Below are 23,979 nucleotides of genomic sequence, written 5' to 3' on the forward strand. Positions count from 1 at the left end.
AGCTACCTTCGAGATCGACCAGCTCGAACCAGTTCCTTTTCCTTTCTTTCCGATCCGACTCTCGCCTCGATATATATACGCGCGATGACGCGCGTCGTCCCTCGCCTCCTTGCGTTTACGCGCCGGCAGAAAAATCCGTCTCGATAATCGCGGATAAGCTTCTTCATCTTTTACCCGCGAAGTAAATAAAAAAAGTGCGATTCATAACGAGTCCTCTCATTAGAGAAACTTTTGATCGTTACGGTTGCACACGCAGTATTAACTTACGTACATGTAATTAGAGGAGATACAGGTAAAATAGCGACATATATTTTATCGAGAATCGCCAATGATATCGGTATCAAATTTACGTGATACTTCCATCGAGATATATTTATGAACGCGAGGCTTCGGAGACGCAAAACCTTGCGACATCGACGGCAAATTCCGTCGTAAACAGACGCAGATTCTCCCTTCGGTCATAAGTATTCGCGAACGCACAACGACACTTTCTCCTCGTCGCGTTCTGTTTGCCCCCAGGCCCATCTAATTACCATTAGTCCCACGCGTGATGCATGGCTTTGAACTCAAAGATCCACTTTTCCACGATATTGCGGAAAGAAAAGGATACTTTTCGGCACTCTTAACAAATGAAACTGCCTAATTAGCTGCTCGAGGGCTAGCCTCTAAGCCTCAGCCGTTACAGCTTGTCCCGAGTGTGTAATTATTTCGACATACATCTGTAATACATCTACGTTTCACAATTTCATAATTCGACGCTCGAATTTAGATCGATTTTTCGGTCCACTTTCGCGAAGCAGTTTAATCGGATAAACTTTCGAAAATTCTCCCCGCCCCTTCTCCTCTCCTCGCATTTATTAATGCATTAACGGTTTTTACGTAACGTGTTTACTTCTTGCATCTGGAATGAAGAACGAAAAACCGGGAGAGAGACGAGCGTTTGGTTCCTCATCCCCTCATCCGCAATGGCGTAGGTGAGGCCGAGCCGCGTAAAAAAAAAAAAAAAAAAAAAAACACGACACAGCCTCTCGAGTTTCGCGCGCTTTTCCGCGGGGGTTGTTCCGGGTTATCTCGCGCGAACCCGCGGGTCATCTCGACGCAAATCCGCCGCGCCGATGGACGCGTTTTTGTTGGCGCGCTCACTACTCGTGACCTGCCATGCGCGACGACACGGTAATTTCCAATTATCGTGCGATCAGATTCTATTATTGTAACGAGAGAGAAGTTAAAGGTCGATCCGGTTACACGGATCTCTTCCTTAAACAGGATATTCCAGGTCGATGGAAATCCGATTGCGAGAGATGAAAAAGACGATCTCTCTCTTTTATCCGAAAAATAAATTCAGAATACGGAGTATTTTATATATTTTTTAGAGCGATTTAAATATTTATCAAACCGATGGACACAGAGGTCCAGGCTCGTACAAGATTGTCTTCTTTCACTTCTTTCTGGGCACGGACATCTCGTCGTTATTATTGTCTCTGTTACTTTTTTAATTACATCCGCGGCGCCAATGATAATGGCGGCGATGATGATGCTGTGGAGTATCCTCTCTGACGTAGGTGGAATCCAGTCGCGCAGCGATCGCAGCGTAGATGTCCGGGCGCGAGTGCATTATGCATGTGCATAAATTGCGCCTTGAGGAGAGGGGGAGGGGGCGGCGGGGAAAGGAGAATTTCTGCCACGGTGCGCCACTTCCTTTCTAGATTCCTCGCCAAAGTGGCTCCTGCATGTCGTCGATCGTAATAACGCGATGGCGGATACTCTTTGTGCGATTTCCGTGCGAATCCCCGTCGAGAATCGACCTTTTTTTGCCATTTTCGAGTCTCTATTGGTTTAATAATTTTCCATATTAGTATTTAAATTATTCGAGAGATCAATCAAGCGAAAATACTATGTAATAATTCACACACGAATGTACACAAAGCCAATTAACATTTTATTAATTTTTAAGATATAAGTATATAAAATGTTATATGTATATGTAATTGTTAGAAAAATAAAACATTTTGAGAACTAAGCAAGAGGATATACTGTCTAAAAGTAAGACATTCGATCGGTTTATTCTACAAATGATCTACCAATCAATCGTCATCACGACTAAATAAATCCTCGTTCTAAACTATATTTGAAACGCAATACCAACATCGAGAGATTCAATCACTTGATTAAATTTCAATTTCCAATTTTCTACTTTGTGTAAAAAAATTTCAATATATATTTTAAGAACAATGCTAATGTCTCTCTCTATATATCATACCCGGTAGTAAAATTACAATTGTCGAAACGCGAGTCGTTTTTCGCGCGAGAACAACAGTAAATCCCGCTACTTTATTTACATATTAAAGCGCTATTTCATGTCCACCTATAATTACGAAGCTGGACCACGAGAGGAAGATTTCGATCCGACCCTGAAAAGAGAGGAGGAGGAGGAGGAGGAAAAGAATCGCAACAAGAGGACGCGGTAGGACCGAGGGGGATCCAAGGGAGATGACGGGATTTCGGTATCGGTGTCGGACTCACGACGTGCTCTCTGGCGCGCGAAGAAGGAAGAGAGCGAAGCGGAGAGGAGCGCGCGGAGGAGGTCCGTGCTCTCGTTGACTCTGGCAGCGGCCAGTTTCAGCCTCGGCGCTGGACCGTGAGGCACGCGATCTCTGTTCTCTTTCTTTCTTTCTTTCTCTCTCTCTCTCTTCCTTCCTCCCTCTCTCTCTCTCTCTCTCTCCCGTTCTATCTCCTGCGGGCGGACGGTTGCCAAGATGTGAAGATCCGTCGTCGATCTGTCATCGCGTCGCACAGCGAGCTAGAGCTGTCGTCTTCCCGTGATGATATAGAATGACACCGCGCGCTTCGGCTCGCTCCGTGTGCGCGATCGATCGAGAGGAGATCGAGCGCGAAGAGTGCAACCCGTAAGATCGAGAGCGAGAGTGCGTATCCCGTCCGGATCGAGAGGCCGCGATCTCGCGACGCCGAAAACAAGTGTCGGAAAAGGGACGACTGGTCATTAAAACAGGATCCTTCAACATTTTGAAAATCGCGGAAAGAAGAGGATTCGAGGTAAAAAGAATTTCGGTAAAACGCGAGTGCGCCAAGCGTTGAAATCTCCGCTGTCACGAGCGAAGCAAGCACCACATGACACACAAAAGAAACGTGCGACACCGGATATATTGATACGCGTGTAATCCTCGCAAGTCCGCGCGATCCATCTACAATGATCTATCAGTCGAGCCACCAAGCGCCCACGATGTCGTCCACTAGGAAAACCTCGCCCAGGCCGCAGCATCGCAATCTGCAAGCGTCTTCGGGCAAGTGTGCAAAGGCGAAGCGAGCGAACGATCGGACGATCAACGACGAGAGATGCAAAGGAAGATGCAGAGTGCAGTGGAGCGAGAAACACGTGAAGGAGGGCTTGGTCCTCGTCCAGGAGGCGCAGCTCGCCAGAGTGGTCAAGACGGGACCCATCACGGAGCACTACGAGATCGATCCAAAACCGTTTGCGAGGTGAGTCGATTCACGATACAAATCTTTTATAACACGAGATTTTTAGTCATGCAATTTCTGTTGGAAGCTGTAGTCTTCAAAATATTATACAATAAGTCTAAATAATAAATACCGTACACAAGCCTTATAAATAAATAAATATATATTATATATATTTATATAATGATATTTGTTATTATATTTATATATTTACTTATTTATGGAGTATTGCAATTACATTGTAAAATTCTTACAATGTTATAAATTTGGATTATACGCGTGATTTCAATGATTTATTATATAAAATTAAAAGGGATTATTTTCGGACAAGTTTAGAGCGAATGCTTGAATTCCTAAACGAACTTTCTCACGAAAATGAATCGCCAAAGAGTCGCAGTTGTAAATTTATTTCCGACGATACCGTCGCGGATCGTATGGCGCGTAACGAGCCACGCACGATGATTAATCGCCTTTGGGGATGCGACGCGTAATTTGTCAAAGCGTTACGCACACGGTAGCAGTATGCGCAACGATACGTGACGCGCGTCGCGCATTAATCATGTTTATTGCACCGTCGCTAATCGCCGCGCGAATTAGGTTCGTAATGATCGTCGACGAGACCAATAGCGACGGGGTGTCGGTAATAGGACACCGATTGCCCAACCTGTAATTTCGTGCTAATAATTTAATTTAGAGTTGCACGCGAAACACGTACTACATATATGATATTTATTATAGGTAGATCGCCGCCGGTGAAATTCACCGTCGTTATCCTTCGTTACTTTCATTTTCGTCAAATTAATCGATAACAACTTTTACATAATGACAATTCAAGCTACTTTTCGAAAAAAAAAACTTTGTGGGCAGCAAATAATCAATCTTAAATATATATACTATCTCAAATTTCTTAGAATATAAATTATTGATTATATATCATTATCTTAAAGCTAACTGCGTTAGAAGTCGATTCATTATCGTATTTGCATATCCGCAAGTTTCTTTTTCTTAGAAAAAATATAGAATACGATATCGTAGAACGAGGATGCCAATCGATCGGCCGTAAGATATCGATATTGATTAATCGACAGCATCTATCGCTCGGATATTAACCGAAATTGACGGTAAATCTCTTCCGGGAAGGCGTAACGAAAGATCGCAAATGAGTATGTTTGTTCGCATGGATTCTTAAAGACGCTTCGTATTCATGAATATGTTAATGCATAGTTTTTTAACGGATAGCGCATGCATTGATAACTCGTTGCGCGCTCGTTATCAGTCGTTCGCGATTGCCCCGCAGCGTCTTTGCATCGTTAATGAAGCTGATTTACTTGCTGCACAAAGACGTATCGCATATAACATATAAATAGTCACCAAGCTACAGATGTAATCGTGATATTTACGGAGATGTTTGCACGCGTACTTGTCGCGATCGCGCGCATCTTGCATGTCAATGTCGCGCTATTAAATAGAGTGCTCGTGTAATTAATGACAGATATCAAAATTGATATTTTTTTCTGTCGATTAAACAATTAACATGAAAGATATAAAAAATATTAGTAACCAAATATATAATATATAGAAATATATAAAAAATATTAATAACATTTTAAATTGAAACAGTTCGGGCATATAAAACGCTTTTTTATCGTTCATCGATTCACGGCGATAGGCAGAAAACAAAAACGTCTCAGGGACGGATCGCGATAAATTTTCATAAATTATTCCATGGCGTCGCGACAGCTTTCAACACCTCTCTCCCAGTTGCCGTCATTACCCGCGACCCGATCGCTAAAATCCAATTTTCTATGATTACTGCTCGTACCGATCTTTAATAATGGCGAAATGCTTTAATCGTTGAACCGTATACAGACGGGTATTATCCGGGTAGCGGCCCGGTGTGTCCCGGCAATTCAATGCTCTCGCTCTCTCTCTCTCTCTTTCTCTTCGAGCATGTTCTTTGATACTCGCTCTGCCCGTGGTAATTACTTTTAGAAGCGAGCCTTGAGTGCCTGCACGGTAAAGGGCAGTAAAAATTACGGCTATCGCCCCCTTCCGTCTCTGGCATCGTTTCTTTTGTTCCTTTACCTCCGTCTCGGTCGCGCCTGCCTTTACATCGGGATCTCGGATGAGAGGGAAGGAATTCGGGATACTCCGGCGTGCGGCCTTAAAATCGGAATCGATTATAAAGTTAATTGCGTTGCCCGCGCTATCAGATGCTCATTATCCTTATCTCGCGACCGCGAAGGAACGGGGCGATGAGTCGCCGCCGATTTGCACGCGAGGAACGTTTCACGTGAGTCTTTCAATCGCACTTCCGGCTCCCGAACTTCAAATCCTAGATCGCGCCTCATTAATTTGAGTATTTTTTCATGTAATTAATTATGATAAGTAAGAAGAAAAATAAAAGAAATTTATTAGTCGTATTTACGCGGGCAAAAGTGGAATGTCAGAATATTTATGATCTCAATATAGAAAGTTAATGAGCGATATATCATCTATGATCGTATCTTACTTGGTCGCACTTTATGTAACGCGCTCTCCCGTGTATAAAGGTGCGCTTGCTTAAATACGGGTGAAAATGTGAGATACGCATTACGGGCGCAGCCTTGCCAGGCGCCGCTGTGTCGACCTTGTCGAAGAGACGACCGGAATTTTCGACGGCGGTTCTTAATACGATGAAGAGCGCATTCGGGATTGTAAATAATGTAATCACTCGACGGGATGTTAAATTCAAGACGGTGACATTAAGTATCGCGAACAGGACATTGTCTGTTGAAATAACAGCACGACGAGCAAAAGGCCGATGAAACAAAAGTCGCCAAAGAGTTTCCGTGAAAATAAAATTGACGGATTAACGTTTAACTCGATAAAAAAGATATACTTCATATAATGAATCAGCAAAGGTCATAATTGCTGAAGACAATCGCGTTAGAGCGTTTTCAGAAACAACAGGGATTGGCGGAAAAGTTCGAAACTGCGAAAGCAGATTGCGACGAATGAAGGGAAGAGAGAAGATACGCAGCGGAAAGTATTTGGAGTGGTAACGAAGGATGCCAGGAAGGTGGTTGCGTTTGGGCATCGACTCGTTTATCAAGGACAAAATAAATTCTTCGTGAAAATGTGAAGTCGAGCCAGTCGAGTAAGAGTCGAAGTTACATTGGAACATCCGACTAAAAATGTACTGCTGCGTATCATATGTTAATCAAAGAAAACTTGTTTGTGTGTGTGTGTGACACGTTAAATAATATATTTTATATAACTTATATATTTATTTATTATATTTTGAAATTAAAACATGCAAAATATCGTAAGATTTGTACTTGTATATTTTAAAATTTAAATATGCAAGATTTTACAGCGATAAGAGAAAGGCCTACACACATTTCTTTGAAAAAAAAATCAAACTTTATTAATATTAAATATTCGTTAATACTTTAACAGCGGTCAATGGGCGAGAGTCTACCGCTGCAGATCGCGATCAACTGGTATACTTTACGCGGCCAAGTACTCGTCCAGAAACCGATTCAACGCCGATTGCAGCGCAGAATTGAGACACGAGATCGCCCTGTTATCCCTATGCTCGCAATCGCCACGTGTCGTCCGGCTACACGATGTTTACGAAACGCCGAAGGAAATCATCTTGGTCATGGAATAGTAAGTATACCCATGTTTCTTTTACCATATTAAATATTTTTCGAAAGTTTAAAGTTTTCGTGATTATTATTATTGAAGAAAGAGTACCGTGAAAAGCATTTATGCAAAAATAAATGTGACAGATATTTATCGCATCAACAATGACGGTTTCTAAACACCCTTATATTCTACCGATCTCGATAAAGGAATGATGATTTCTTTTTCAGCGCGCCCGGAGGCGATCTACAGACGCTTATCGACGGCGATTTGGTGCCCCTCGAAGGTGATGTCGTACATTTTGTGCGGCAGCTAGTGGAAGGACTCGCCTACCTCCACGAGAGAAATATCGCCCATTTGGACATCAAGGTAAGTTCGACCCATAAAAGGTCGATGCAAACTTGTCACGTTTCTCTTCGGATCCCGGAACCGACTTCGTCGCCTGAAATTTCCAATTGTGCTTGCGCTTCGTTGCAAGCGCGAAAAAAAAAATAATCAAAAAAATCACGAGTAGCAGGTTTCCGATATTACGTCTCTTCGTATCGAGAATTTCTTTTACTCGTAATAGAACTTGTATAAAACTCGATAGAACTCAATATAATATAAAGTCCGCGACCGATATATTTCAATCCGTAATTAATTAATCAAACGATTTGACGATGCTAGATAACTGTCAAACGACTAAATTCTATTTTGCGAAAACTATATAATACAGCTGTCGATAGTCGAGAATTTAATTGCGACCGACCATCGATCATACGGTACAACGATAAGCTCTCGAAAACAAATTGGAATCGCCATTCACACCGTGCACAAAGGCATAAGCACATATCCGATGATAGGGGCCTCCTCGATCGCAACGCGATTCGAGAGAAAAAAAAAAAATATTGACCGAGCACACACGGAATCGAATACCCGCGCCTCGTCCCGACGCGATTTATCGCGTCTGTCTGGGTGTTATTTCCACATCCGCGAAAACCAGACTCGCTTTTAAAATACGCTTCGTGAAAAAAAAAGGGATGCTGCGTGTCGTGCTTGTTGTCCTGTATCCACCGGCGAGCCGAGAGATAGAATCGGACGACGAGACTTTCGAAACTTGAGACATCTTCACGCGCGATGTTTTCTCTCTTTTGAGTCGACGGTGTTGATTTCGTCCGTCATTCATCAGTGAAAAAGAGGTTCCTGCGTTCCAGACATGATGTATCGCACTTTCAGCACAACATGTTTTCTTCTCTCTTTGTCAATGTTACATAAATTATTCTGTTGTTCTTCTTAGTCGACGCTTTCTGTGAAAATCGGGCAGCCATCACAGGAGATGAATTAAGCTATGTCTATTGAACAACGAAGTGGCTCGTTCACTCGAGCTCACTTTGTTCTTCGAAGCCGGCGTCATATTTTTTTGCGAGTGCTTGTTCGGGCAGCGCAAACATTTCTCTGACTGGCTTACTTTTGTCTCGTTTCTCTTTATTTCGGCCATAAAACACTCGTAGCGGCGCAATTAAGCGCAAACACACAGACGCGCTGTCGCCATTTACACGTGAAGAGGTCTTTAATCTCCGACGGTCTTTAATCTTGACAGCATTGTTTTATCGCTTCAGAGTGAAAGAGAGAAGAAGAGAGAAAAACTCTTCGCGTTCACGTGTTGCATAAAAACGTCGGCAGCTTAGAAGTCTCAAAAACGTTGCTTATCCCGAGAACTGCGCTAGGTCATCGACTGAACTATAAGAATTTTTATGATCCTATAAAAAAAATGATATTTTGACCTTCTCTCCCCCGCACGCATTTATTACAACACATGACAAGATATTTACAACGTCCATCAATTGTCGTGTCGCTCTTCGCTGATCGAATTAGAGACATATGTATCTCGCGTCGCTGTGACAACTTTAACGTGTAGGTCTTATCGTTAACTCGCTAATCAAATTAGGAACGCCGACATCGACGTCCGATTAGCGTCGCGAGAGGAACGTGTGTCAGGATGTAAACCCGCGTGGGCGTGCGTGGAAAAATAAACCGGCAACAACAACACGCGAGGAGGTGTTAAGGCAGCTCCGTGTCGTAAAGTACATTTTGATCCGGCGAGGTCGTCGGATCGCTCGTTACGAATGGGAGAATTTCCCCCTCGTTATCCTCGCGAGAGAAGTTTGCGAGAGGGATAGAGAGAGAGACAGAAAAGTCGTCGAGCCTTTAGCAGCTCGAGCAACATCCTCGAGCGAGGTAGCGGATACCCGGTGTCGTTCGCCAACGTCCGCCTTGCACTTTTTATCCGCGCGATGCGAGTTAAGGTCGATTTGCATGGCACGAAGAAGAGACCGCGATCGAGCGGGTGTTCGATACTCCCGCGCGAAACAAAGAGTCCTGTGCTCGACGCGACGCAACTCGATCGATCCAACGAATTAAATTAATCGCGCGGAGTTCAGTTATGAATCGATTAATATTTATCGCATTCGCTCCTACGGTGACGTAATGAATTAATTCCGGCCTACTGTAAGCTATAGTTGCTCAAGTTTCGCGACGAATGGGTTCCACTTGATTTATTTCGTAAGCGCTACGATTGCGAGCGCGCGTTCAACTGCGGCGTATGAAACGCGTCGTTGCGTACGACGTGAACGCATTATTCTCGCGCTCCATAAACACACTACCGCCGTATTTGGGTGTAGTATATATAGCGTGTATGTGCGAGAGAAAAGGAGATCGCTTATGAACCCTGAACGAGCCCGTGCGTTTGACTGCGCGATTCCCTCATCGGATAAACGTCAGAAGAACGAGGGGAGCTATAAAATCTCCGCATTAAAATATATCTGTAAAATATGTCTCGCGTGTGGAATATATAAAAAAAAAACAGCAAAAAGACGGATAAAACGAACGCGATCGAGTCTTCAGGTCATCGGGTGCGCTTTGAGCTCGATGCCACCCACTCGAGGTCCTCGCGGTCCATAGAAGCGTAACGTTTCCGCTGCGGGCGATAACGCGGCCACTTCTCGCCAAATCCGGCGCGGATATGCAGATGAGAGAGAGAAAGAGAGGGATAAAGATGAGAGAGATATCTCGCTGAGCAAAGTCGTTTGCGTAAAAGATCGCAAGGAACTTGCAGCGCGGAGGAAAAACAGAACGCGCGAGCTGCAGCAGCACGACCACGCCCTGCTCCTTCGCTGATATACACACTCTCGGTGAATCACACCTGGTTCCTACCTCCGTTGGGCACCCATGTCTGGCCACCATAACGAGAGCAACTCTCGCGATAACCCGAGTTCCCGCCAAGAGGAAAGATGGTAGCCAACGATCGACCATTTCAGATATAGAAACTTCTCTCGCTTTCTAATGGCTGTAATGTTAGAAATATATAATTCTACATGTGTTAGAGATATATTAATATTAATTTTTCTATCGATTGAGTCAGATACAATATATATTTAATTTTTCCTCATAGAACAAACGTTTCGATTGAATGGTCAGACGACTTTGACATATTCGTTTGAGCCCACGCGTCTGTTTGGACAATATAAAGAGATATTTCGTAGATTTAATCGTGTGGGATTGCCGATCACATTTCTGGAGAGTCTCTATCCGATCGTCAGATATTTACCAATGTCACAAAGCTGTAAGAAAATGATTAACAAAACGCCCGAGGACATTGTTGAGATCAGACTTCGTATTCGGTTTGTCACAGATTCTGTAGAATTTGCATGTAGATGCGATTTATTAAAAAGTCAAAATTATATTACGTCATAGGGAGAAGAAAAAGAGAGAAAAAAGTTTGTTATTAAAATTCTGAAAATTGATATTTATATGTTTAATTCCATGGACGAGACCTCTCGAATAAAAAACAAACTGTTTCATATGGAATCGATATCGTAGTCCAAATATTTGATTAGAATTCCCGGGCAACGAAGAGCATTAATTAAATTGACAATCTATATTTCATCGAGTGAAAATCCATCGCGGCGTAAATTGAATTCGCGTACAACGAGAAAATACGCCGCATTCAATCTACGTATCAATCGCGTCATCTGATCTCTCCAAGTTCGCAAATAACGGCTGAATAGTTGAAATGAGAATCACTTCGCGCTTCTCGCGGTGTGCTTTAATCGGCAGTCGTTCCACGGAAAATGCGCGCACGTTAAGAGCCCGGCAGAAAATAAATGTCTAAAAAAGGCTGCGAACAACGAGAAGACGGCAGACCGTGCGGCGTGCCATTTTGATGACAAGCGCGATTGCGAACCGCATTATTCTTTATAATCTTCCCACTAGCATGTGGCCTATTTATCATTCGACTGCAACGCGTTCGCGAGCTTCTGCGCGATATTATTGTGCCGACTCGCGCGCGTACGCGGAGAGTACGGCCACGTAATATTCCCGCTACGTAATGGCCCCGTCGCGAGGGAATTACGTATCTCGAGGGCCGAGATTTATTTTTACGTCTTTTGTCATTATTTATTAGTCGCGCGCGACCAAGAAAGAAACTTTGAATATTCAGGCGCGCCTACGAGAAAATGCCCAAGGCTCTCTCCTCGCGTTAAACCGACGAGGATTCCAAGCGAATGAAGCTCACTGATGACGCTCGGAAAGGGTCGCTACGTCCTTCTGTCGTTGCCCCGTATCATCTTTAATAGAAAAGCCAGACAATTATTATATATATATATATATATATGCATATATATACTTCGCCCGCGCGTGTATCCATGACACAAGCAAGTAGAGGTTGTATGTATCTACCGGGTGTCCCGGAATCGCCTTCTTCGTCGAAGGGATCTATGATCAACTCGCAGTGTGGAGGGAAACTTCTCTCATTAATATATAAATGCGTATTCCGTGAAAAATTAATTCTTTTCGATCGCAACACCTACGATTGATTTTATTACATCTTGCTCAATCAACATGCCCCACATGCAAATATATAACATATGTACATACATGCGCATAGCGCTCTCGGTTTACTCGATTGAACGACCGGTGGTAGCTGGTGAAAGCTATCCTAGAACATCTCGAGCCACATAATTATCACGATTTAGATTATGTCAGCAATTATAATATCGCGCAGCCTTCGATACTCACAATCAGCCTTCATTGTACGTCAGTTCTCGGCGATTTATGATAATTGGATTGGTCGGCGTGTCTTTGAATTTCACGGCGATCGCAGCGATTCGCATACTTTATCCTTCTATTCGATACATTTTCATAAATTATGTCTCTCGCGACAATATCGCATCGATTCTTTTCGCGGCTAATTTATTTCCCTCGTCCATGATCGATCCGAGCCGCGGCGGCGACTGCATTAGAACCGATATATGAATACCCGCGATTATAGCCGGCTGTCGCCGAGATGATACATATTTACATTAGCGGACAGACGCCGCTATTCACCAGCAGGTCGTCGCAAAAACGCATCGAAAGCGCTCATCCTCGTCGCGAAGGATTTTGCTTGCCTCTTCTCTCCCTCTCCCCCATTCCCCCGCCACGAGATAAAGGAACGATTACTCGAATACGGAAGAGAATATACGCACAATGCACACTCTATATGCGCTTTGGAAATGGATACCGTAGCACGGTCGAAATATCGTGCGATTCCGTAATCTCTAAACGGCGCGCGTACACCGAAATTCCATTCAACGAGAAGCCTGGCGACGATTATCGGATGTGCTCACTGTAACGCGATACGGAAAATCGCTTCCTTTCTCAATGGCTTATCTGCGCGAGCACGCGGAAGACCGATCGTATCCCTTTGGTTACGATGCCGATAAAGCGCAATGACATGGACTATATTTAACTTTTTCGAGATATGGAAGCGAGAGAAGCATCTGGTTCCACGAGCTACGCGAAGCGATTCGATCGTGCGGTTGTTAAGGCAACAAAAGCTGTTAACGATTTTGAGACGTCCATTTATTTATATATGTATAATGTGTCTATATGTCTCGTTTACGAAAACTTTTTCATTAAATATAAGCGAATTCTATTGAATTTTACAGCCTCAAAATCTGGTCATGATGGGCTCCTTCCCGGACTGCGACGTTAAATTGTGCGACTTCGAGATATCGAGAGTGATCCTCGAGGGCACCGAGGTCCGCGAGATTCTTGGCACGCCGGATTACGTCGGTGAGTGACTTTTCTGACCAAGTTTCCGGTGAATTATTACCTTACGATTTTACTTGCATGTTGATGCGAAATTTTACGATACTTATTAAAGAGTAAAAATATCCTCTTTTATGCGCAGTCAGAGATATATATTTGTAACTGGCCCTTTATTACGCGACCGAAAGAAACAAAACGTTCCATTTTCTGTCGCAACGTCGTTAATATCGTACGAAGGTTACGAAAGTTTAATGCGCGTTATAAATCTCTTTCGAGCACGCAACAATTCGGAGCGATTCGCCGGCTTGAACGATCACTGAGAGATCGAACGCCGAGATGCAGCGACTTGACAAACTTTCTTAATAAGGAACAAAAATATAAATTGCCGTATTATATGACTGTCGAGATATAACTAGCAATAATGAGTGTATCGGACATATTAGGATTTACCTTAACGTCGCTTCGAAAGGAGGGTGAGAGGGAGATACTCGTCCAGGTGGTGTGTCCGCGCTTTGCTCGTTGCCGCGCGGCTTAATTGCTATCGATCATTATCTGGATCTGCTAATTGACGATCATCGCGGCGAGATCGCAAATATAACCGATATTAATTGACGCGTTAGCCTCATTGCGCGCTGCCCGTGCGCCCTTAATAAAGCCGCGTTGTGGAGGGAGGGAGGGGTTGGGGGAGCGGGGAAGAGAGACACCCCCGTTACGATGTGTGACATGCACACGCATACACACAACCGGATCCCCGTAATTGATGTCGGTCGTTTCAAATCGTGCTGTTTCCAGGCAAGGTAATCGACGCGCGTCTGATGTGACCTTTACACGCGCACGTCGCGGAGAACAAAGTAAATAACAAAGTCGGACAGGCGATGAATTAACGTTCCTCCTTTGTGCATGATTTTCCTCTCTCCCTCCTTTTATCGTTTAAAATTAAGATCTCGTGTGAATAAAAACGCTTCTTTTTTTTCCTTCGTCCGAGCTGTCATAAGTTCAAATATGATTTGCAGTTTAAAGAACATGTTTTTCTCGGGTTCGCCATGAAAATTATTTACCAATTAATCACCGCCGGTGTGTCGGTCTCACCCGCCCACCTATTTGATAGCAGTAAAATGTCAAGCGGCGAGAATATCGGAGGTGGTACCGTTACGGTTGTTGAGAAAAAGGTGCTCCGAATCCGTCAGCCATTTAACCGAGGCAAAGAACCGGTGGACTACCCGCCGCGCGATTTAATTGATACGTGTCACCACATGCAATGTCTACGAAATAATAATAGGATCGACGGGGTGTTGGCGGTGGGTAGTTAAGATCGTATCGACGTAATCCAGTCTGACGTTTCCTTAGCAATAGGCTGGGAACAGTTATCGCAATCATATTTCTTTGCTTCGCTCGCTCCGACAGCATAAATCGAGCTGTAAACTTATATAAAGGATTTTATAGAAATTTGCGATCTCCTTTCTCTGTTTTACAGCTAGATCAAATTATGATTTTAACAATAGCTCTAAATCGAATTAAAAACCAGTGCGAATAAAAAATCAGAATCACTGGATGAAATGATGCGAATTAGATTATCGACTTCATCTCCAAGCGAACGACCCACGATTTTTGTACGTAAATAAAAATGACGTGCACGCTCGAGTGACGTCACGTGCGAGGTCACTGGACATAAAATAAGTGGACAGACGGACGGACGGACGGGGGAGATCACGGCACGTGAGATCGCGCTGAATGCTATTGTGCGTATACATTTCCATATATTCAATCGTGTTTACATTTCTCTTTCAGCACCCGAAATACTGCATTATGAACCGATCACGCTGGCAGCGGATATGTGGTAAGATTAAACGTGATGTTTATGCTATTGTTCCTTTACACATCAAATTTTCGTACGGAGATATATACATATTAAATTTTCCTCATTTTATAAAAAAGATATATTCATTCCAGGTCACTCGGTGTCACGACCTACGTATTGCTGACAGGATTCTCGCCTTTCGGTGGCGAAACCGACCAGGAAACCTTTCAGAACATATCCTTGGGAGAGGTGGACTTTCCCGAGGAACTGTTCGAGGATGTCTCGGCGCAGGCAAAGGACTTCGTCGCGAAGCTCTTGGTGCTAGACCCGAGGTATAATCGCCATTCGATTCATCGCGCGCTTGACCTTTTTCGAGAAAAAATTTTCTCGAAGAATAATTTATTCCTTTTTTTCTCTCTCTCTCTCTTTTCTAGTGCACGAATGACCGCGAAGCAATGCCTGCGCCACGATTGGCTGCGCGGCGCCCCAACACAGGCGTCGCCTCATCTACGAAGATATCTATCCAAGTCGCGAGAAGTTCTTCTGGAACGCGTCGTCAGCCGGGAGAACCTGAGACGAGCAGCTCTGATGAGCCAAACGACTAGCCAGGCAAGTCTCTGCCAGGCAGATCTCCAAAACGATCAGAACCATCATCTACAGCATCATCAACAAGGCTTGCAGGACTGCCTACTGAGTCAGAGCGAGATTTGCCTGAATCACTACTTCACGGGGAGCCGTTCGAGCTTGGCAGGTAGCGAGGAATTCCCCAGCCCGGCAGATTCTCAGGCCAGCTTGGACTCCTCCAGGACCAGCCTAAGCTGCGCGAGTCAGAGCTACCTGCTGAATCAAGAGCAGACGCAAGGGCTACTGAGTAAAGCTCAGAGCCGATCCCAGGCTAATCTGAATCAAGGCCTGAGCCGCGGAATACTTTCGAGAATACGCAGTCTGAATCGCGTTCAGTCTCAGGCATGTCTGCTGAATGGATCTGCGACGATCGGCTCTGAGCGGATCGGCGCCATCGCCGCGATGAACCCTGTCATCAGTAAATCCCGCGAGAAACTGTACGGCTTAAGGTCCTTGTCGAAATCTCAAGGTGTCCTGGATATCTACAGGAGCCTGGAATGCTTGAAGCGTCGAAGGAAGAGCTATCAGCGCGCAAAGACCGAGGATATGCTGCCGATTTTCAAACAACTCGGCGCCGAGATCGCGTCCTTTAGACTTACACCGTCGATGAGCGACGATCGCATAGTCACTAATGTAACGTTGGGAAGTGACTTAACGTCCGACAAAATTGAGAAAATTAATCAAGATAAGCCAACAATATCGACGGATATGAAGATGCCGAGCGATATCACCGGCGACAATCAAGATAACTCGTGCATCCTATCGAATAATATGAAACACGAAGCGAAGAGTGTAGATCAGTTGCAGATCCTGAAGAAGCTCACCTCGGAATCCGAGGAAAATCTAGACTCCCTGAAATCCGTAGAGTCGGACACCTTGACAGAGGATTCCGACGAGATGCCGTTAAGACGCGAGACGGAATCTAATAGTTTAGGCAAACATCCTTGCGAACGTCAACATTCTGATGTTTCTAGCCGTTCCAATAATTCAGCGGCGTCCGACGATAAAGAAGATCGTTCGACGGAATCGGAGAACGATGAGCCAAAGTATACGGTGGCGCAGTTGGTTTCTGCATTCAACAAGCACCAGGAGGTTGCTTCGAAAACGAGCCTGAAGGCAATCATGTCCGAGAGGCGAATTAACGAGGTAACATTTCCGACTGGCACAAAGGCCTTACGTCTCTTCATCCCGGACATTAACATCACCGAAAGTAAGATTGTCAGACGAAAGACGAGCTACAAGCCGCGAAAGAATTGGGAGGAGCTAAGAAAACGCAACGAGAAAAACGAAGGTATTCTGAAGAGTCTCAATAACGATTTTGACAAAGAGGATGAGGATAACGAAGATGAGACGCGGGACGAGCTCACGCGGAAAGAGGACCAGGAAGATTCCGTGAAGGATACTGAAGAGAATGTTATTGCTATTTTACAAGGGTTAAGCAATCAGAATGAAGATACGAATTTATCCTTGGATCAATGGTCGCTTTTACAGCCCGAAGAGGATAATGAACAGTCCATCTTTATGGATACCATGAGTACTCGAAGCAATCTCGATACCACGATAGATGAAAAGTATAAACAGTGCGTGAAAGGCGCTATGTCTGGCAAAACGGAAAGATCTGCAAAGAATCAAAAACGAAATCTAAAGCCGCTAGAAGCGCAATCTAAGATTACTATCTCAAGTCGCCAAAAGGAAAGATTGCCTAATTATATATATCCGGAAATAACTTTAAAAGATGATAATCACGAAGTGCCTAAAAAAACGACTATCACCATGACTAACGGAAAAGCCGGTCCTAGAATCGGATCTAAGATTGAACGAAGCAAATCGAGTTTTAGTACTGACACCGCAAATGTAAATCTGAAGGATATTCTGCAGCGGGTGGACAGTTCCCAGAGTACTCCTAAAGAAAATCTAGAAAATCTCAGGAAAAGAACATCGATCGCGAAGATTATCTTGAACGACAATCTCGTCCATGATAATCAAGATGGTTATGGGACGAGTTCTCGCGCAAAGAATGAACTGTCATCGACCGACAGTCAACCGGAAGAGCGAATAAAGCTGATGGTTCCGCCATCCTTCATCCGATCCTCCTCCTTGTCGAGCGACAGCAGTTGTCCTACACCATCCAGCGTGCAATCTGATATAAACGTGTCTTGGGAGGACGTCCAGGCCGCCGCGGGTTCCAGTACGTCTCTGGAGAAAGAGGACGTCTGCAGAGTCGCGAAAAAGAGTGATATCCAGCGAACGTTTAGCGAGGGAAGAAATAGGCAATATACGGAAGAACGAAAAGGCGTCTGGGGTCGGATCTGTACTGGCTCGTATACTAGAGCCATGGAAAAGTTTAGCGGCAAAAATATAGATGCCGCGAGAAAATCAACGGGTTCAACGATCCTCCTGCAACAGACAGAAAAAACCAGAAGGAAGAGCAGTCCTGCAATGCCACAGTATATAAATCTTTAAGCATCTTGACCTTTAGATGATTGCCGTTTAAGGTATAATACGCAAAAACATATTTCGAATACTGTGACATCTATTTAATGTTCCTAAAGAAATGCGATCCTTCAGATTGCAATGACATGGAACGGAAGAGAATGAGGATAAGATTGATTGATATCTTTTTCCGGAGTATTTTAACCGCGCGGCAAGGCGGAAGATAATGCTTTTGCGACCTTGAGAAGTGTAACCGTGAACAAGGACCTTGGGTATTAGAAACTCTGTTGCAACGCCACGCGTCGATCGGAAAGCGGTTTAATGATGCGGATACGCGTGTCAGCGGTTCTATTGATGAGAGAACCGTCATTAACGTCCCACTCGATCGAGTGTCGACCGATGCATGATCGATGGCTTTTATCTCTTTGGCTTAATCTCCATATTAAGCAAACACTTATCCTTATTCTCGCGCGCGCGCGCGCAGGACAACACAAGAGTGGTATCAATGCGTGATGAGACGGTGATGTTTTTATAAAAAAGAAGAGGTATATAATAGATGAAATAGTAGAGAAGGTAGTTATTCCATCATCTTGATATCTATCTCGGTTACACTATGTATGTGTGCGCGCTTTCCCTTTGAATATTCGTAAACTATTCTTAAACTTTCTCTCATGCAAAATATTATAATGCAATATTTTTTAAAAATTTCAAAGATTATTATTGAAGATTGAAAATTTTTAAAAATTGTATGTAAAGAGATTGAATTTTTTTTATATTTCTGCACTTTTTTCAATGGATGCCATACCTTACTGTATTTTTATATATGTAACCTATTAATAAATTGCGTCTAAAAGAGTAAACAACGTTTTTCAGTGGCGCAGTTACCAGAAAGATAATCTTCATCACTTTTGTAAGGTGCAATTAGGGGTACGATCGTGAAATTAAGAGGATTATTGCGGATACACGATCACGGCCACAGCTCCTTATGGGATAATTATAGAGTGATTCACTCTAAGCACAAATTGCGACCAGACGCGTAAGCGTGCTTTTAAAGACGCGATTACAGACCCCGTACAAGAACTGCACGCAATTTGATCTCCGCGGAATTGCAGCAAAATAAAATTAATATGTCATCGATAAAGCTATAAGCCGCAATCAGGCTGATGACCAGGTACTATACATGATTTCGATCGAACTGATTCGATCGATAATATCCGTACAAATTGGTAAAATTAAATTTTATTGTAATATAAAACAAGTCAGTTCGTTATCGTTCCGATGTAGCATAATAGCGGCTATATAGTGTATACACAAATAATGGTACATTACATGATCACTCCCATCGACTTTTTCGCACTCTTTTACGCTCCGGTTCCGTGGAATTGGAGGCTTGAGTGTTATCCTGAGCTGCTGGCTTCGGTGGTGGTACGGTCGGCGGTGGCGGCATTATCACAGAAGGTGGAGTGATTGTCTGTTCCCAAGTATGATCTGACGATGCTCGGAACTACAATGTAGCAAACAAAATTGTTGATTAGCGAAACATTCGCTGACTACTTTTGAATTTCATTCTTTAATGCATCTTTCCGAAGTACGCAACTCACCTGAGAAGTATATTGACTTCGGAAAGCAGCTTTCATAGCGGAGAGTCGATCGCTACCAGGTCCGTGTCTTTCTAATTTTTTAACTACCTCACTGATATCCTTGGACGCTTGCGTTGACGATGATCCACCCTAAAGTATATAGTTATCGTTACAGTTGTTTGAGAAAATATGTATATAAGAATATTTATAAAAGTTATTATTAGATGCATACCGAACTCGACGATTCTGGTCTGCCTCTGAAGCCAAGTCCGGCTCCACCGATATTTAAACTCTTCCCTTTTCCACTTTTGAATCTTGATTTCCTAAACCATGCGCTTTGCAAGGCCAAATCCATCAAGCTCTTTGACACTTCTTGATTCGCTCCCTCCAAATTTCTTACTAAATGTCCGGCAAACTCCTTATCCTTTTCAGTTACAAGAGTATACGCTGTACCTTTCTCACCAGCTCGTCCAGTTCTTCCTATTCTATGCGTGTGAGTATCGATATCTCGCGCTACATCGTAATTTACGACAGTCTTGATATGTGGAATATCCAAACCTCGCGCTGAAACGCCGCGCAACAAGAATTTTACATATATATTTCAACATCAACAAAAAGATATATATATATATATATAGCTTGAATATATATAAATAGTTTAATTACCAGCTACATCAGTAGCGACCAAGGTACTGACATCCTTCTTTTTAAAAGCTGTAATCACTTTATTTCTCTCGATTTGATCCATATCACCATGCAAAAGCAATACATCAAATTCTTTCAATTTGAGATTATTGGCAAGTTCTTCCGCGTTCAGCTGAGATGTGGGGGAAAAATATTAGATTACACACCCCTTTAACGTATTTACGACAGTCTTGATATGTGGAATATCCAAACCTCGCGCTGAAACGCCACGCAACAAGAATTTCACATATATATTTCAACATCAACAAAAAGATATATATATAGCTTGAATATATATAAATAGTTTAATTACCAGCTACATCAGTAGCGACCAAGGTACTGACATCCTTCTTTTTAAAAGCTGTAATCACTTTATTTCTCTCGATTTGATCCATATCACCATGCAAAAGCAATACATCAAATTCTTTCAATTTGAGATTATTGGCAAGTTCTTCCGCGTTCAGCTGAGATGTGGGGGAAAAATATTAGATTACACACCCCTTTAACGTTGTATTATAGTAGGAGTTGCTTAGCTTTCGCACCTTCTTAGTGACAAAGATTAAAAGACTGCCAGCGCTTAGAAATTCAACCAAGTTCTGTAACAGCCAATTCCATTTACCACTAGGATTGTTATGAAACATGATAACATGTTGCGTCACATCAGTGTTGGCCTCACCGACATCACCTTGCACTATTCTAATAGGATCTGTTAAAATGTCTCTAGCAAGTTTTTCTACTTTCTTTTTGAATGTCGCACTGAACAGCAATGTTTGTCTGTCGGGCCTCACGTGATTACAGATAGAGCGTACTTGTGGTTCTAAAAAAGAAAAAAAGATATAGTTCAGTATCTATTATTGACACATATTTAGATGTGTATTACAATTCATTTACTCACCAAATCCCATATCGAACATTCTATCGGCTTCATCCAGAACCAAAAATGTAACTCTAGCTAAATTCGTTGCTTTCATTTTAACAAGATCAATCATTCTACCAGGGGTAGCGACCACAATCTCCGCGCCGCTTTCCAACGCTTTGCTCTGCTCCCATTTACTACCGCCCCCATAGCAACAGCACACTTGGATATTGTAAACCTTTCCAAATTTCTTCGCTTCTTGATAAATCTATAACATATTCACATATAACTTTTACATTTCAAACACTCGTTTGTGAGCTGTAGTATAAGATCAAAATTAGAATAAAAGATTACTTGTTGAGATAATTCTCTCGTCGGTGCCAAGATAAGACCGATAGGACCATCTCCAGTTTTCAATTCACGCTGATCCATAATATGCACTAACATCGGCCAGATAAATGCCGCTGTTTTACCGCTACCAGTTTTTGCTATACCTATTATATCTCGTCCACTCAAAGCAGCAGGAACCGCTTGAGCTTGAATAGGTGTAGGCTGCGTGTATTCATTTTTACGGATAGTTTTTATCAGCGCGTCATCAAAGCCGAAATGGGCGAAACTTGTGACCGGATTAGGCGGAGATGGTCCGGATACCTTTATACCCAAAGTATTTTTCAAGTCATCAACCTGTTGTTTACTTAAGCTTGCAATTTCTTCATGCACATTGTAAAAATTTTTGTCAAATGGTTCGTATTCTATTTCACTGTGATCGATTGGAGGTAGTGGGTCAATCTCTTTTTTCTTTGGTGGCGCAATGGGATTACCATCTTCATCGTATTCAATTTCTTGATCGGATTCTTCTTGTTGCAAACCAGCAGTTGGATTCTCTTCCATATACCTAAGAAATAAAACACAAAAATGAAATATTTTTCTTATTATAATTTTTATGTGCAAAACAATGAACGGCAATACTATAACACCATATATTACCCAAAAATTGTACCTATAGTAACTCTCCTCATCATCTTCTCCATCAATGTCTGCCCGAAATCCTTTTGATTTGTCTTCCTTACGATCATCACTACCTTGAGCTGCACAACTGTTTCGCTTCACTTCTGCATCAATTCCGGCCATGAAAGCATCTAAAGGATCTTCTTCACCATCGCTTTCATCTTTTGTTGCAGATTTTTTCATTAAATCATATGTAGGAGAACCAGGTGCAGGTATATATTCCAATGATGAAGTCGGGGGTTCATCATCATCTTCAAAATATCTAATTTAACATAATAATGTTACAAGAATATTTAATTTGTCTCTAGTTTCTTTTATAACATAATTTTCAGAGTATCGATGTTTTTTATAGATATACTAACTCTTCTTCTGTTTTGCTGCGTTTTTTAGGCATACCCCAACAAGCGGACAAAGCATTTTCTGTAATAGCATTCATTGTGTGATAACCTTGTTTACTCAAGGCCGAGTTTGGCGGAGGTGGAGGTATATTAGTACCACTTCTTTTTGTCCCAGACATTTGAAAGCCAGCAAAGCCAAAACCTTTTGGCTTATTACCACTTCCTCGGTGATAGCTCATTGTATGCACTTTAATAATCAATCAAAGCTAATTACTGTAAATTCTCTTTCCAATAGACAATTATCAATCAGAAATAATCGTTTGTGCTCTTACCAAGATACAAATAATCAAATAAACAATTAACTTCTATTACGCAATAAAACGCAATGTTTTTGCCGTAAAAAACAACTAGTACAGAATACTTTTGACATATTTCATTTAAAATACTTTTAATCTCAATATAATAATAGAGTTGACCAAGGTTCTGATAACAACACTTATTTGCGTATATAAATTAATGTTTAAAGGTTAAAGGTTAAAATGCTATTCCGCCGAACATTAAAATATCATTAACATTGTGGAGTAACTTTGTCAAACTTTTCCGCTTCATCCCTTGCACGCAATAATCGTAGAATTTTAATTATGCAATAACTACCTGTGTTCAGCAATTTCACAAATTAATTCGCATTTATTCAGTACCGTAATATCGAACGGTAAAATTCTCTGTCACAAACAATCATAAACGTTGAACTATGCAGAATTATCGCTATGCAGTCACACTTCGCCCACGATCGAATATTAATTCGTATATTTGTCGCATGTTGTCGCTGGGTATTTTGTTCAAAGCACGGGCTCAAAGTTCTTGAGATCCGTGCGCGGCATCGCGTGATATCGTGCGCCTGCGCAGATGATATCTCGAGAAGGGATGCCCTGCGACCGGAATCGTATTCGATGCTGATCGAGCGAGAGAGGAGATATTTCTATTCTTATCGTGGATCGTGTGTGGTATATGTGTGCACATTTTATTGCGTGCGTATGATAATACAAGTGCCCGTGTGCGTGCGTGCGTGCGAATTTTTTTACAATGAAGGATAGAAGATATGTTTCTCTCTCTCTCTCTATCTGTCAGCGAATATCGCAGAGGAAAAATATACGGAAGGCATCTATAGATATACAAGCTCTATGGCGATGACGCACGCGTATCATTCGTGGTGGTCACGCTACGAACTAAGATGACATGGCCGACATACGGACCTATGTCAACTATCAACGACACTCGGCTCTCATTTCTCTGATGCCTCGCCGACTCTCTCGTTACGCTCTATCTCACCGAGCCGGTTTCGATCCGGTGATATTTTCAAGCACCCGGTGCGAGCGAACGATCCTCGGCGCGATTTAAAGACTCGAAGGGCGACGAGCTTAATTAACGAGAGGCGTCGAGCGGGGCGGAGGAGGGGGAAGGTATTCCGAGTGGGGGGAAGAG

General features: G+C 42.8%; 2 protein-coding genes across 2 annotated transcripts; one reads left to right on the forward strand and one right to left on the reverse strand.

Moving 5' to 3' along the window:
• Positions 1-2,524: 2,524 nt before the first annotated feature.
• Positions 2,525-18,886, forward strand: LOC115234697 (probable serine/threonine-protein kinase DDB_G0278901). The gene is made up of 7 exons (XM_029805986.1): positions 2,525-3,498; positions 6,919-7,131; positions 7,338-7,476; positions 13,074-13,200; positions 14,965-15,013; positions 15,127-15,306; positions 15,409-18,886. Exons 1-7 carry the CDS (start codon positions 3,209-3,211, stop codon positions 18,059-18,061), a joined length of 3,651 nt encoding a protein of 1,216 aa, XP_029661846.1. The 5' UTR covers positions 2,525-3,208; the 3' UTR covers positions 18,062-18,886.
• A 368-nt stretch (positions 18,887-19,254) lies between these two features.
• On the reverse strand, positions 19,255-23,307 carry LOC115234698 (ATP-dependent RNA helicase DDX42). Its single transcript, XM_029805987.1, has 10 exons — positions 23,152-23,307; positions 22,522-22,744; positions 22,152-22,421; positions 21,506-22,046; positions 21,191-21,419; positions 20,838-21,112; positions 20,609-20,759; positions 19,844-20,175; positions 19,633-19,761; positions 19,255-19,535 (listed from the first exon to the last, which is right to left on the reverse strand). Exons 2-10 carry the CDS (start codon positions 22,734-22,736, stop codon positions 19,365-19,367), a joined length of 2,313 nt encoding a protein of 770 aa, XP_029661847.1. The 5' UTR covers positions 22,737-22,744; positions 23,152-23,307; the 3' UTR covers positions 19,255-19,364.
• Positions 23,308-23,979: the final 672 nt, after the last annotated feature.

Source organism: Formica exsecta, unplaced genomic scaffold (assembly GCF_003651465.1).
Source record: "Formica exsecta isolate Colony F162 unplaced genomic scaffold, ASM365146v1 scaffold201, whole genome shotgun sequence".
Classification (NCBI taxonomy): domain Eukaryota; kingdom Metazoa; phylum Arthropoda; class Insecta; order Hymenoptera; family Formicidae; genus Formica; species Formica exsecta.

Excerpts from the sequence above, each read along its gene's own strand:
- LOC115234697 (XM_029805986.1), top strand. The coding sequence starts at position 3,209 with ATGATCTATCAGTCGAGCCACCAAGCGCCCACGATGTCGTCCACTAGG. Across the intron at positions 7,132-7,337 it reads ATCATCTTGGTCATGGAATA|CGCGCCCGGAGGCGATCTAC; the intron begins GTAAGTATACCC and ends TTTCTTTTTCAG. Across the intron at positions 13,201-14,964 it reads TGGCACGCCGGATTACGTCG|CACCCGAAATACTGCATTAT; the intron begins GTGAGTGACTTT and ends TTTCTCTTTCAG.
- LOC115234698 (XM_029805987.1), bottom strand. The coding sequence starts at position 22,736 with ATGAGCTATCACCGAGGAAGTGGTAATAAGCCAAAAGGTTTTGGCTTT. Across the intron at positions 21,113-21,190 it reads AATGTTCGATATGGGATTTG|AACCACAAGTACGCTCTATC; the intron begins GTGAGTAAATGA and ends TTTCTTTTTTAG. Across the intron at positions 20,176-20,608 it reads GGTCGCTACTGATGTAGCTG|CGCGAGGTTTGGATATTCCA; the intron begins GTAATTAAACTA and ends GCGGCGTTTCAG.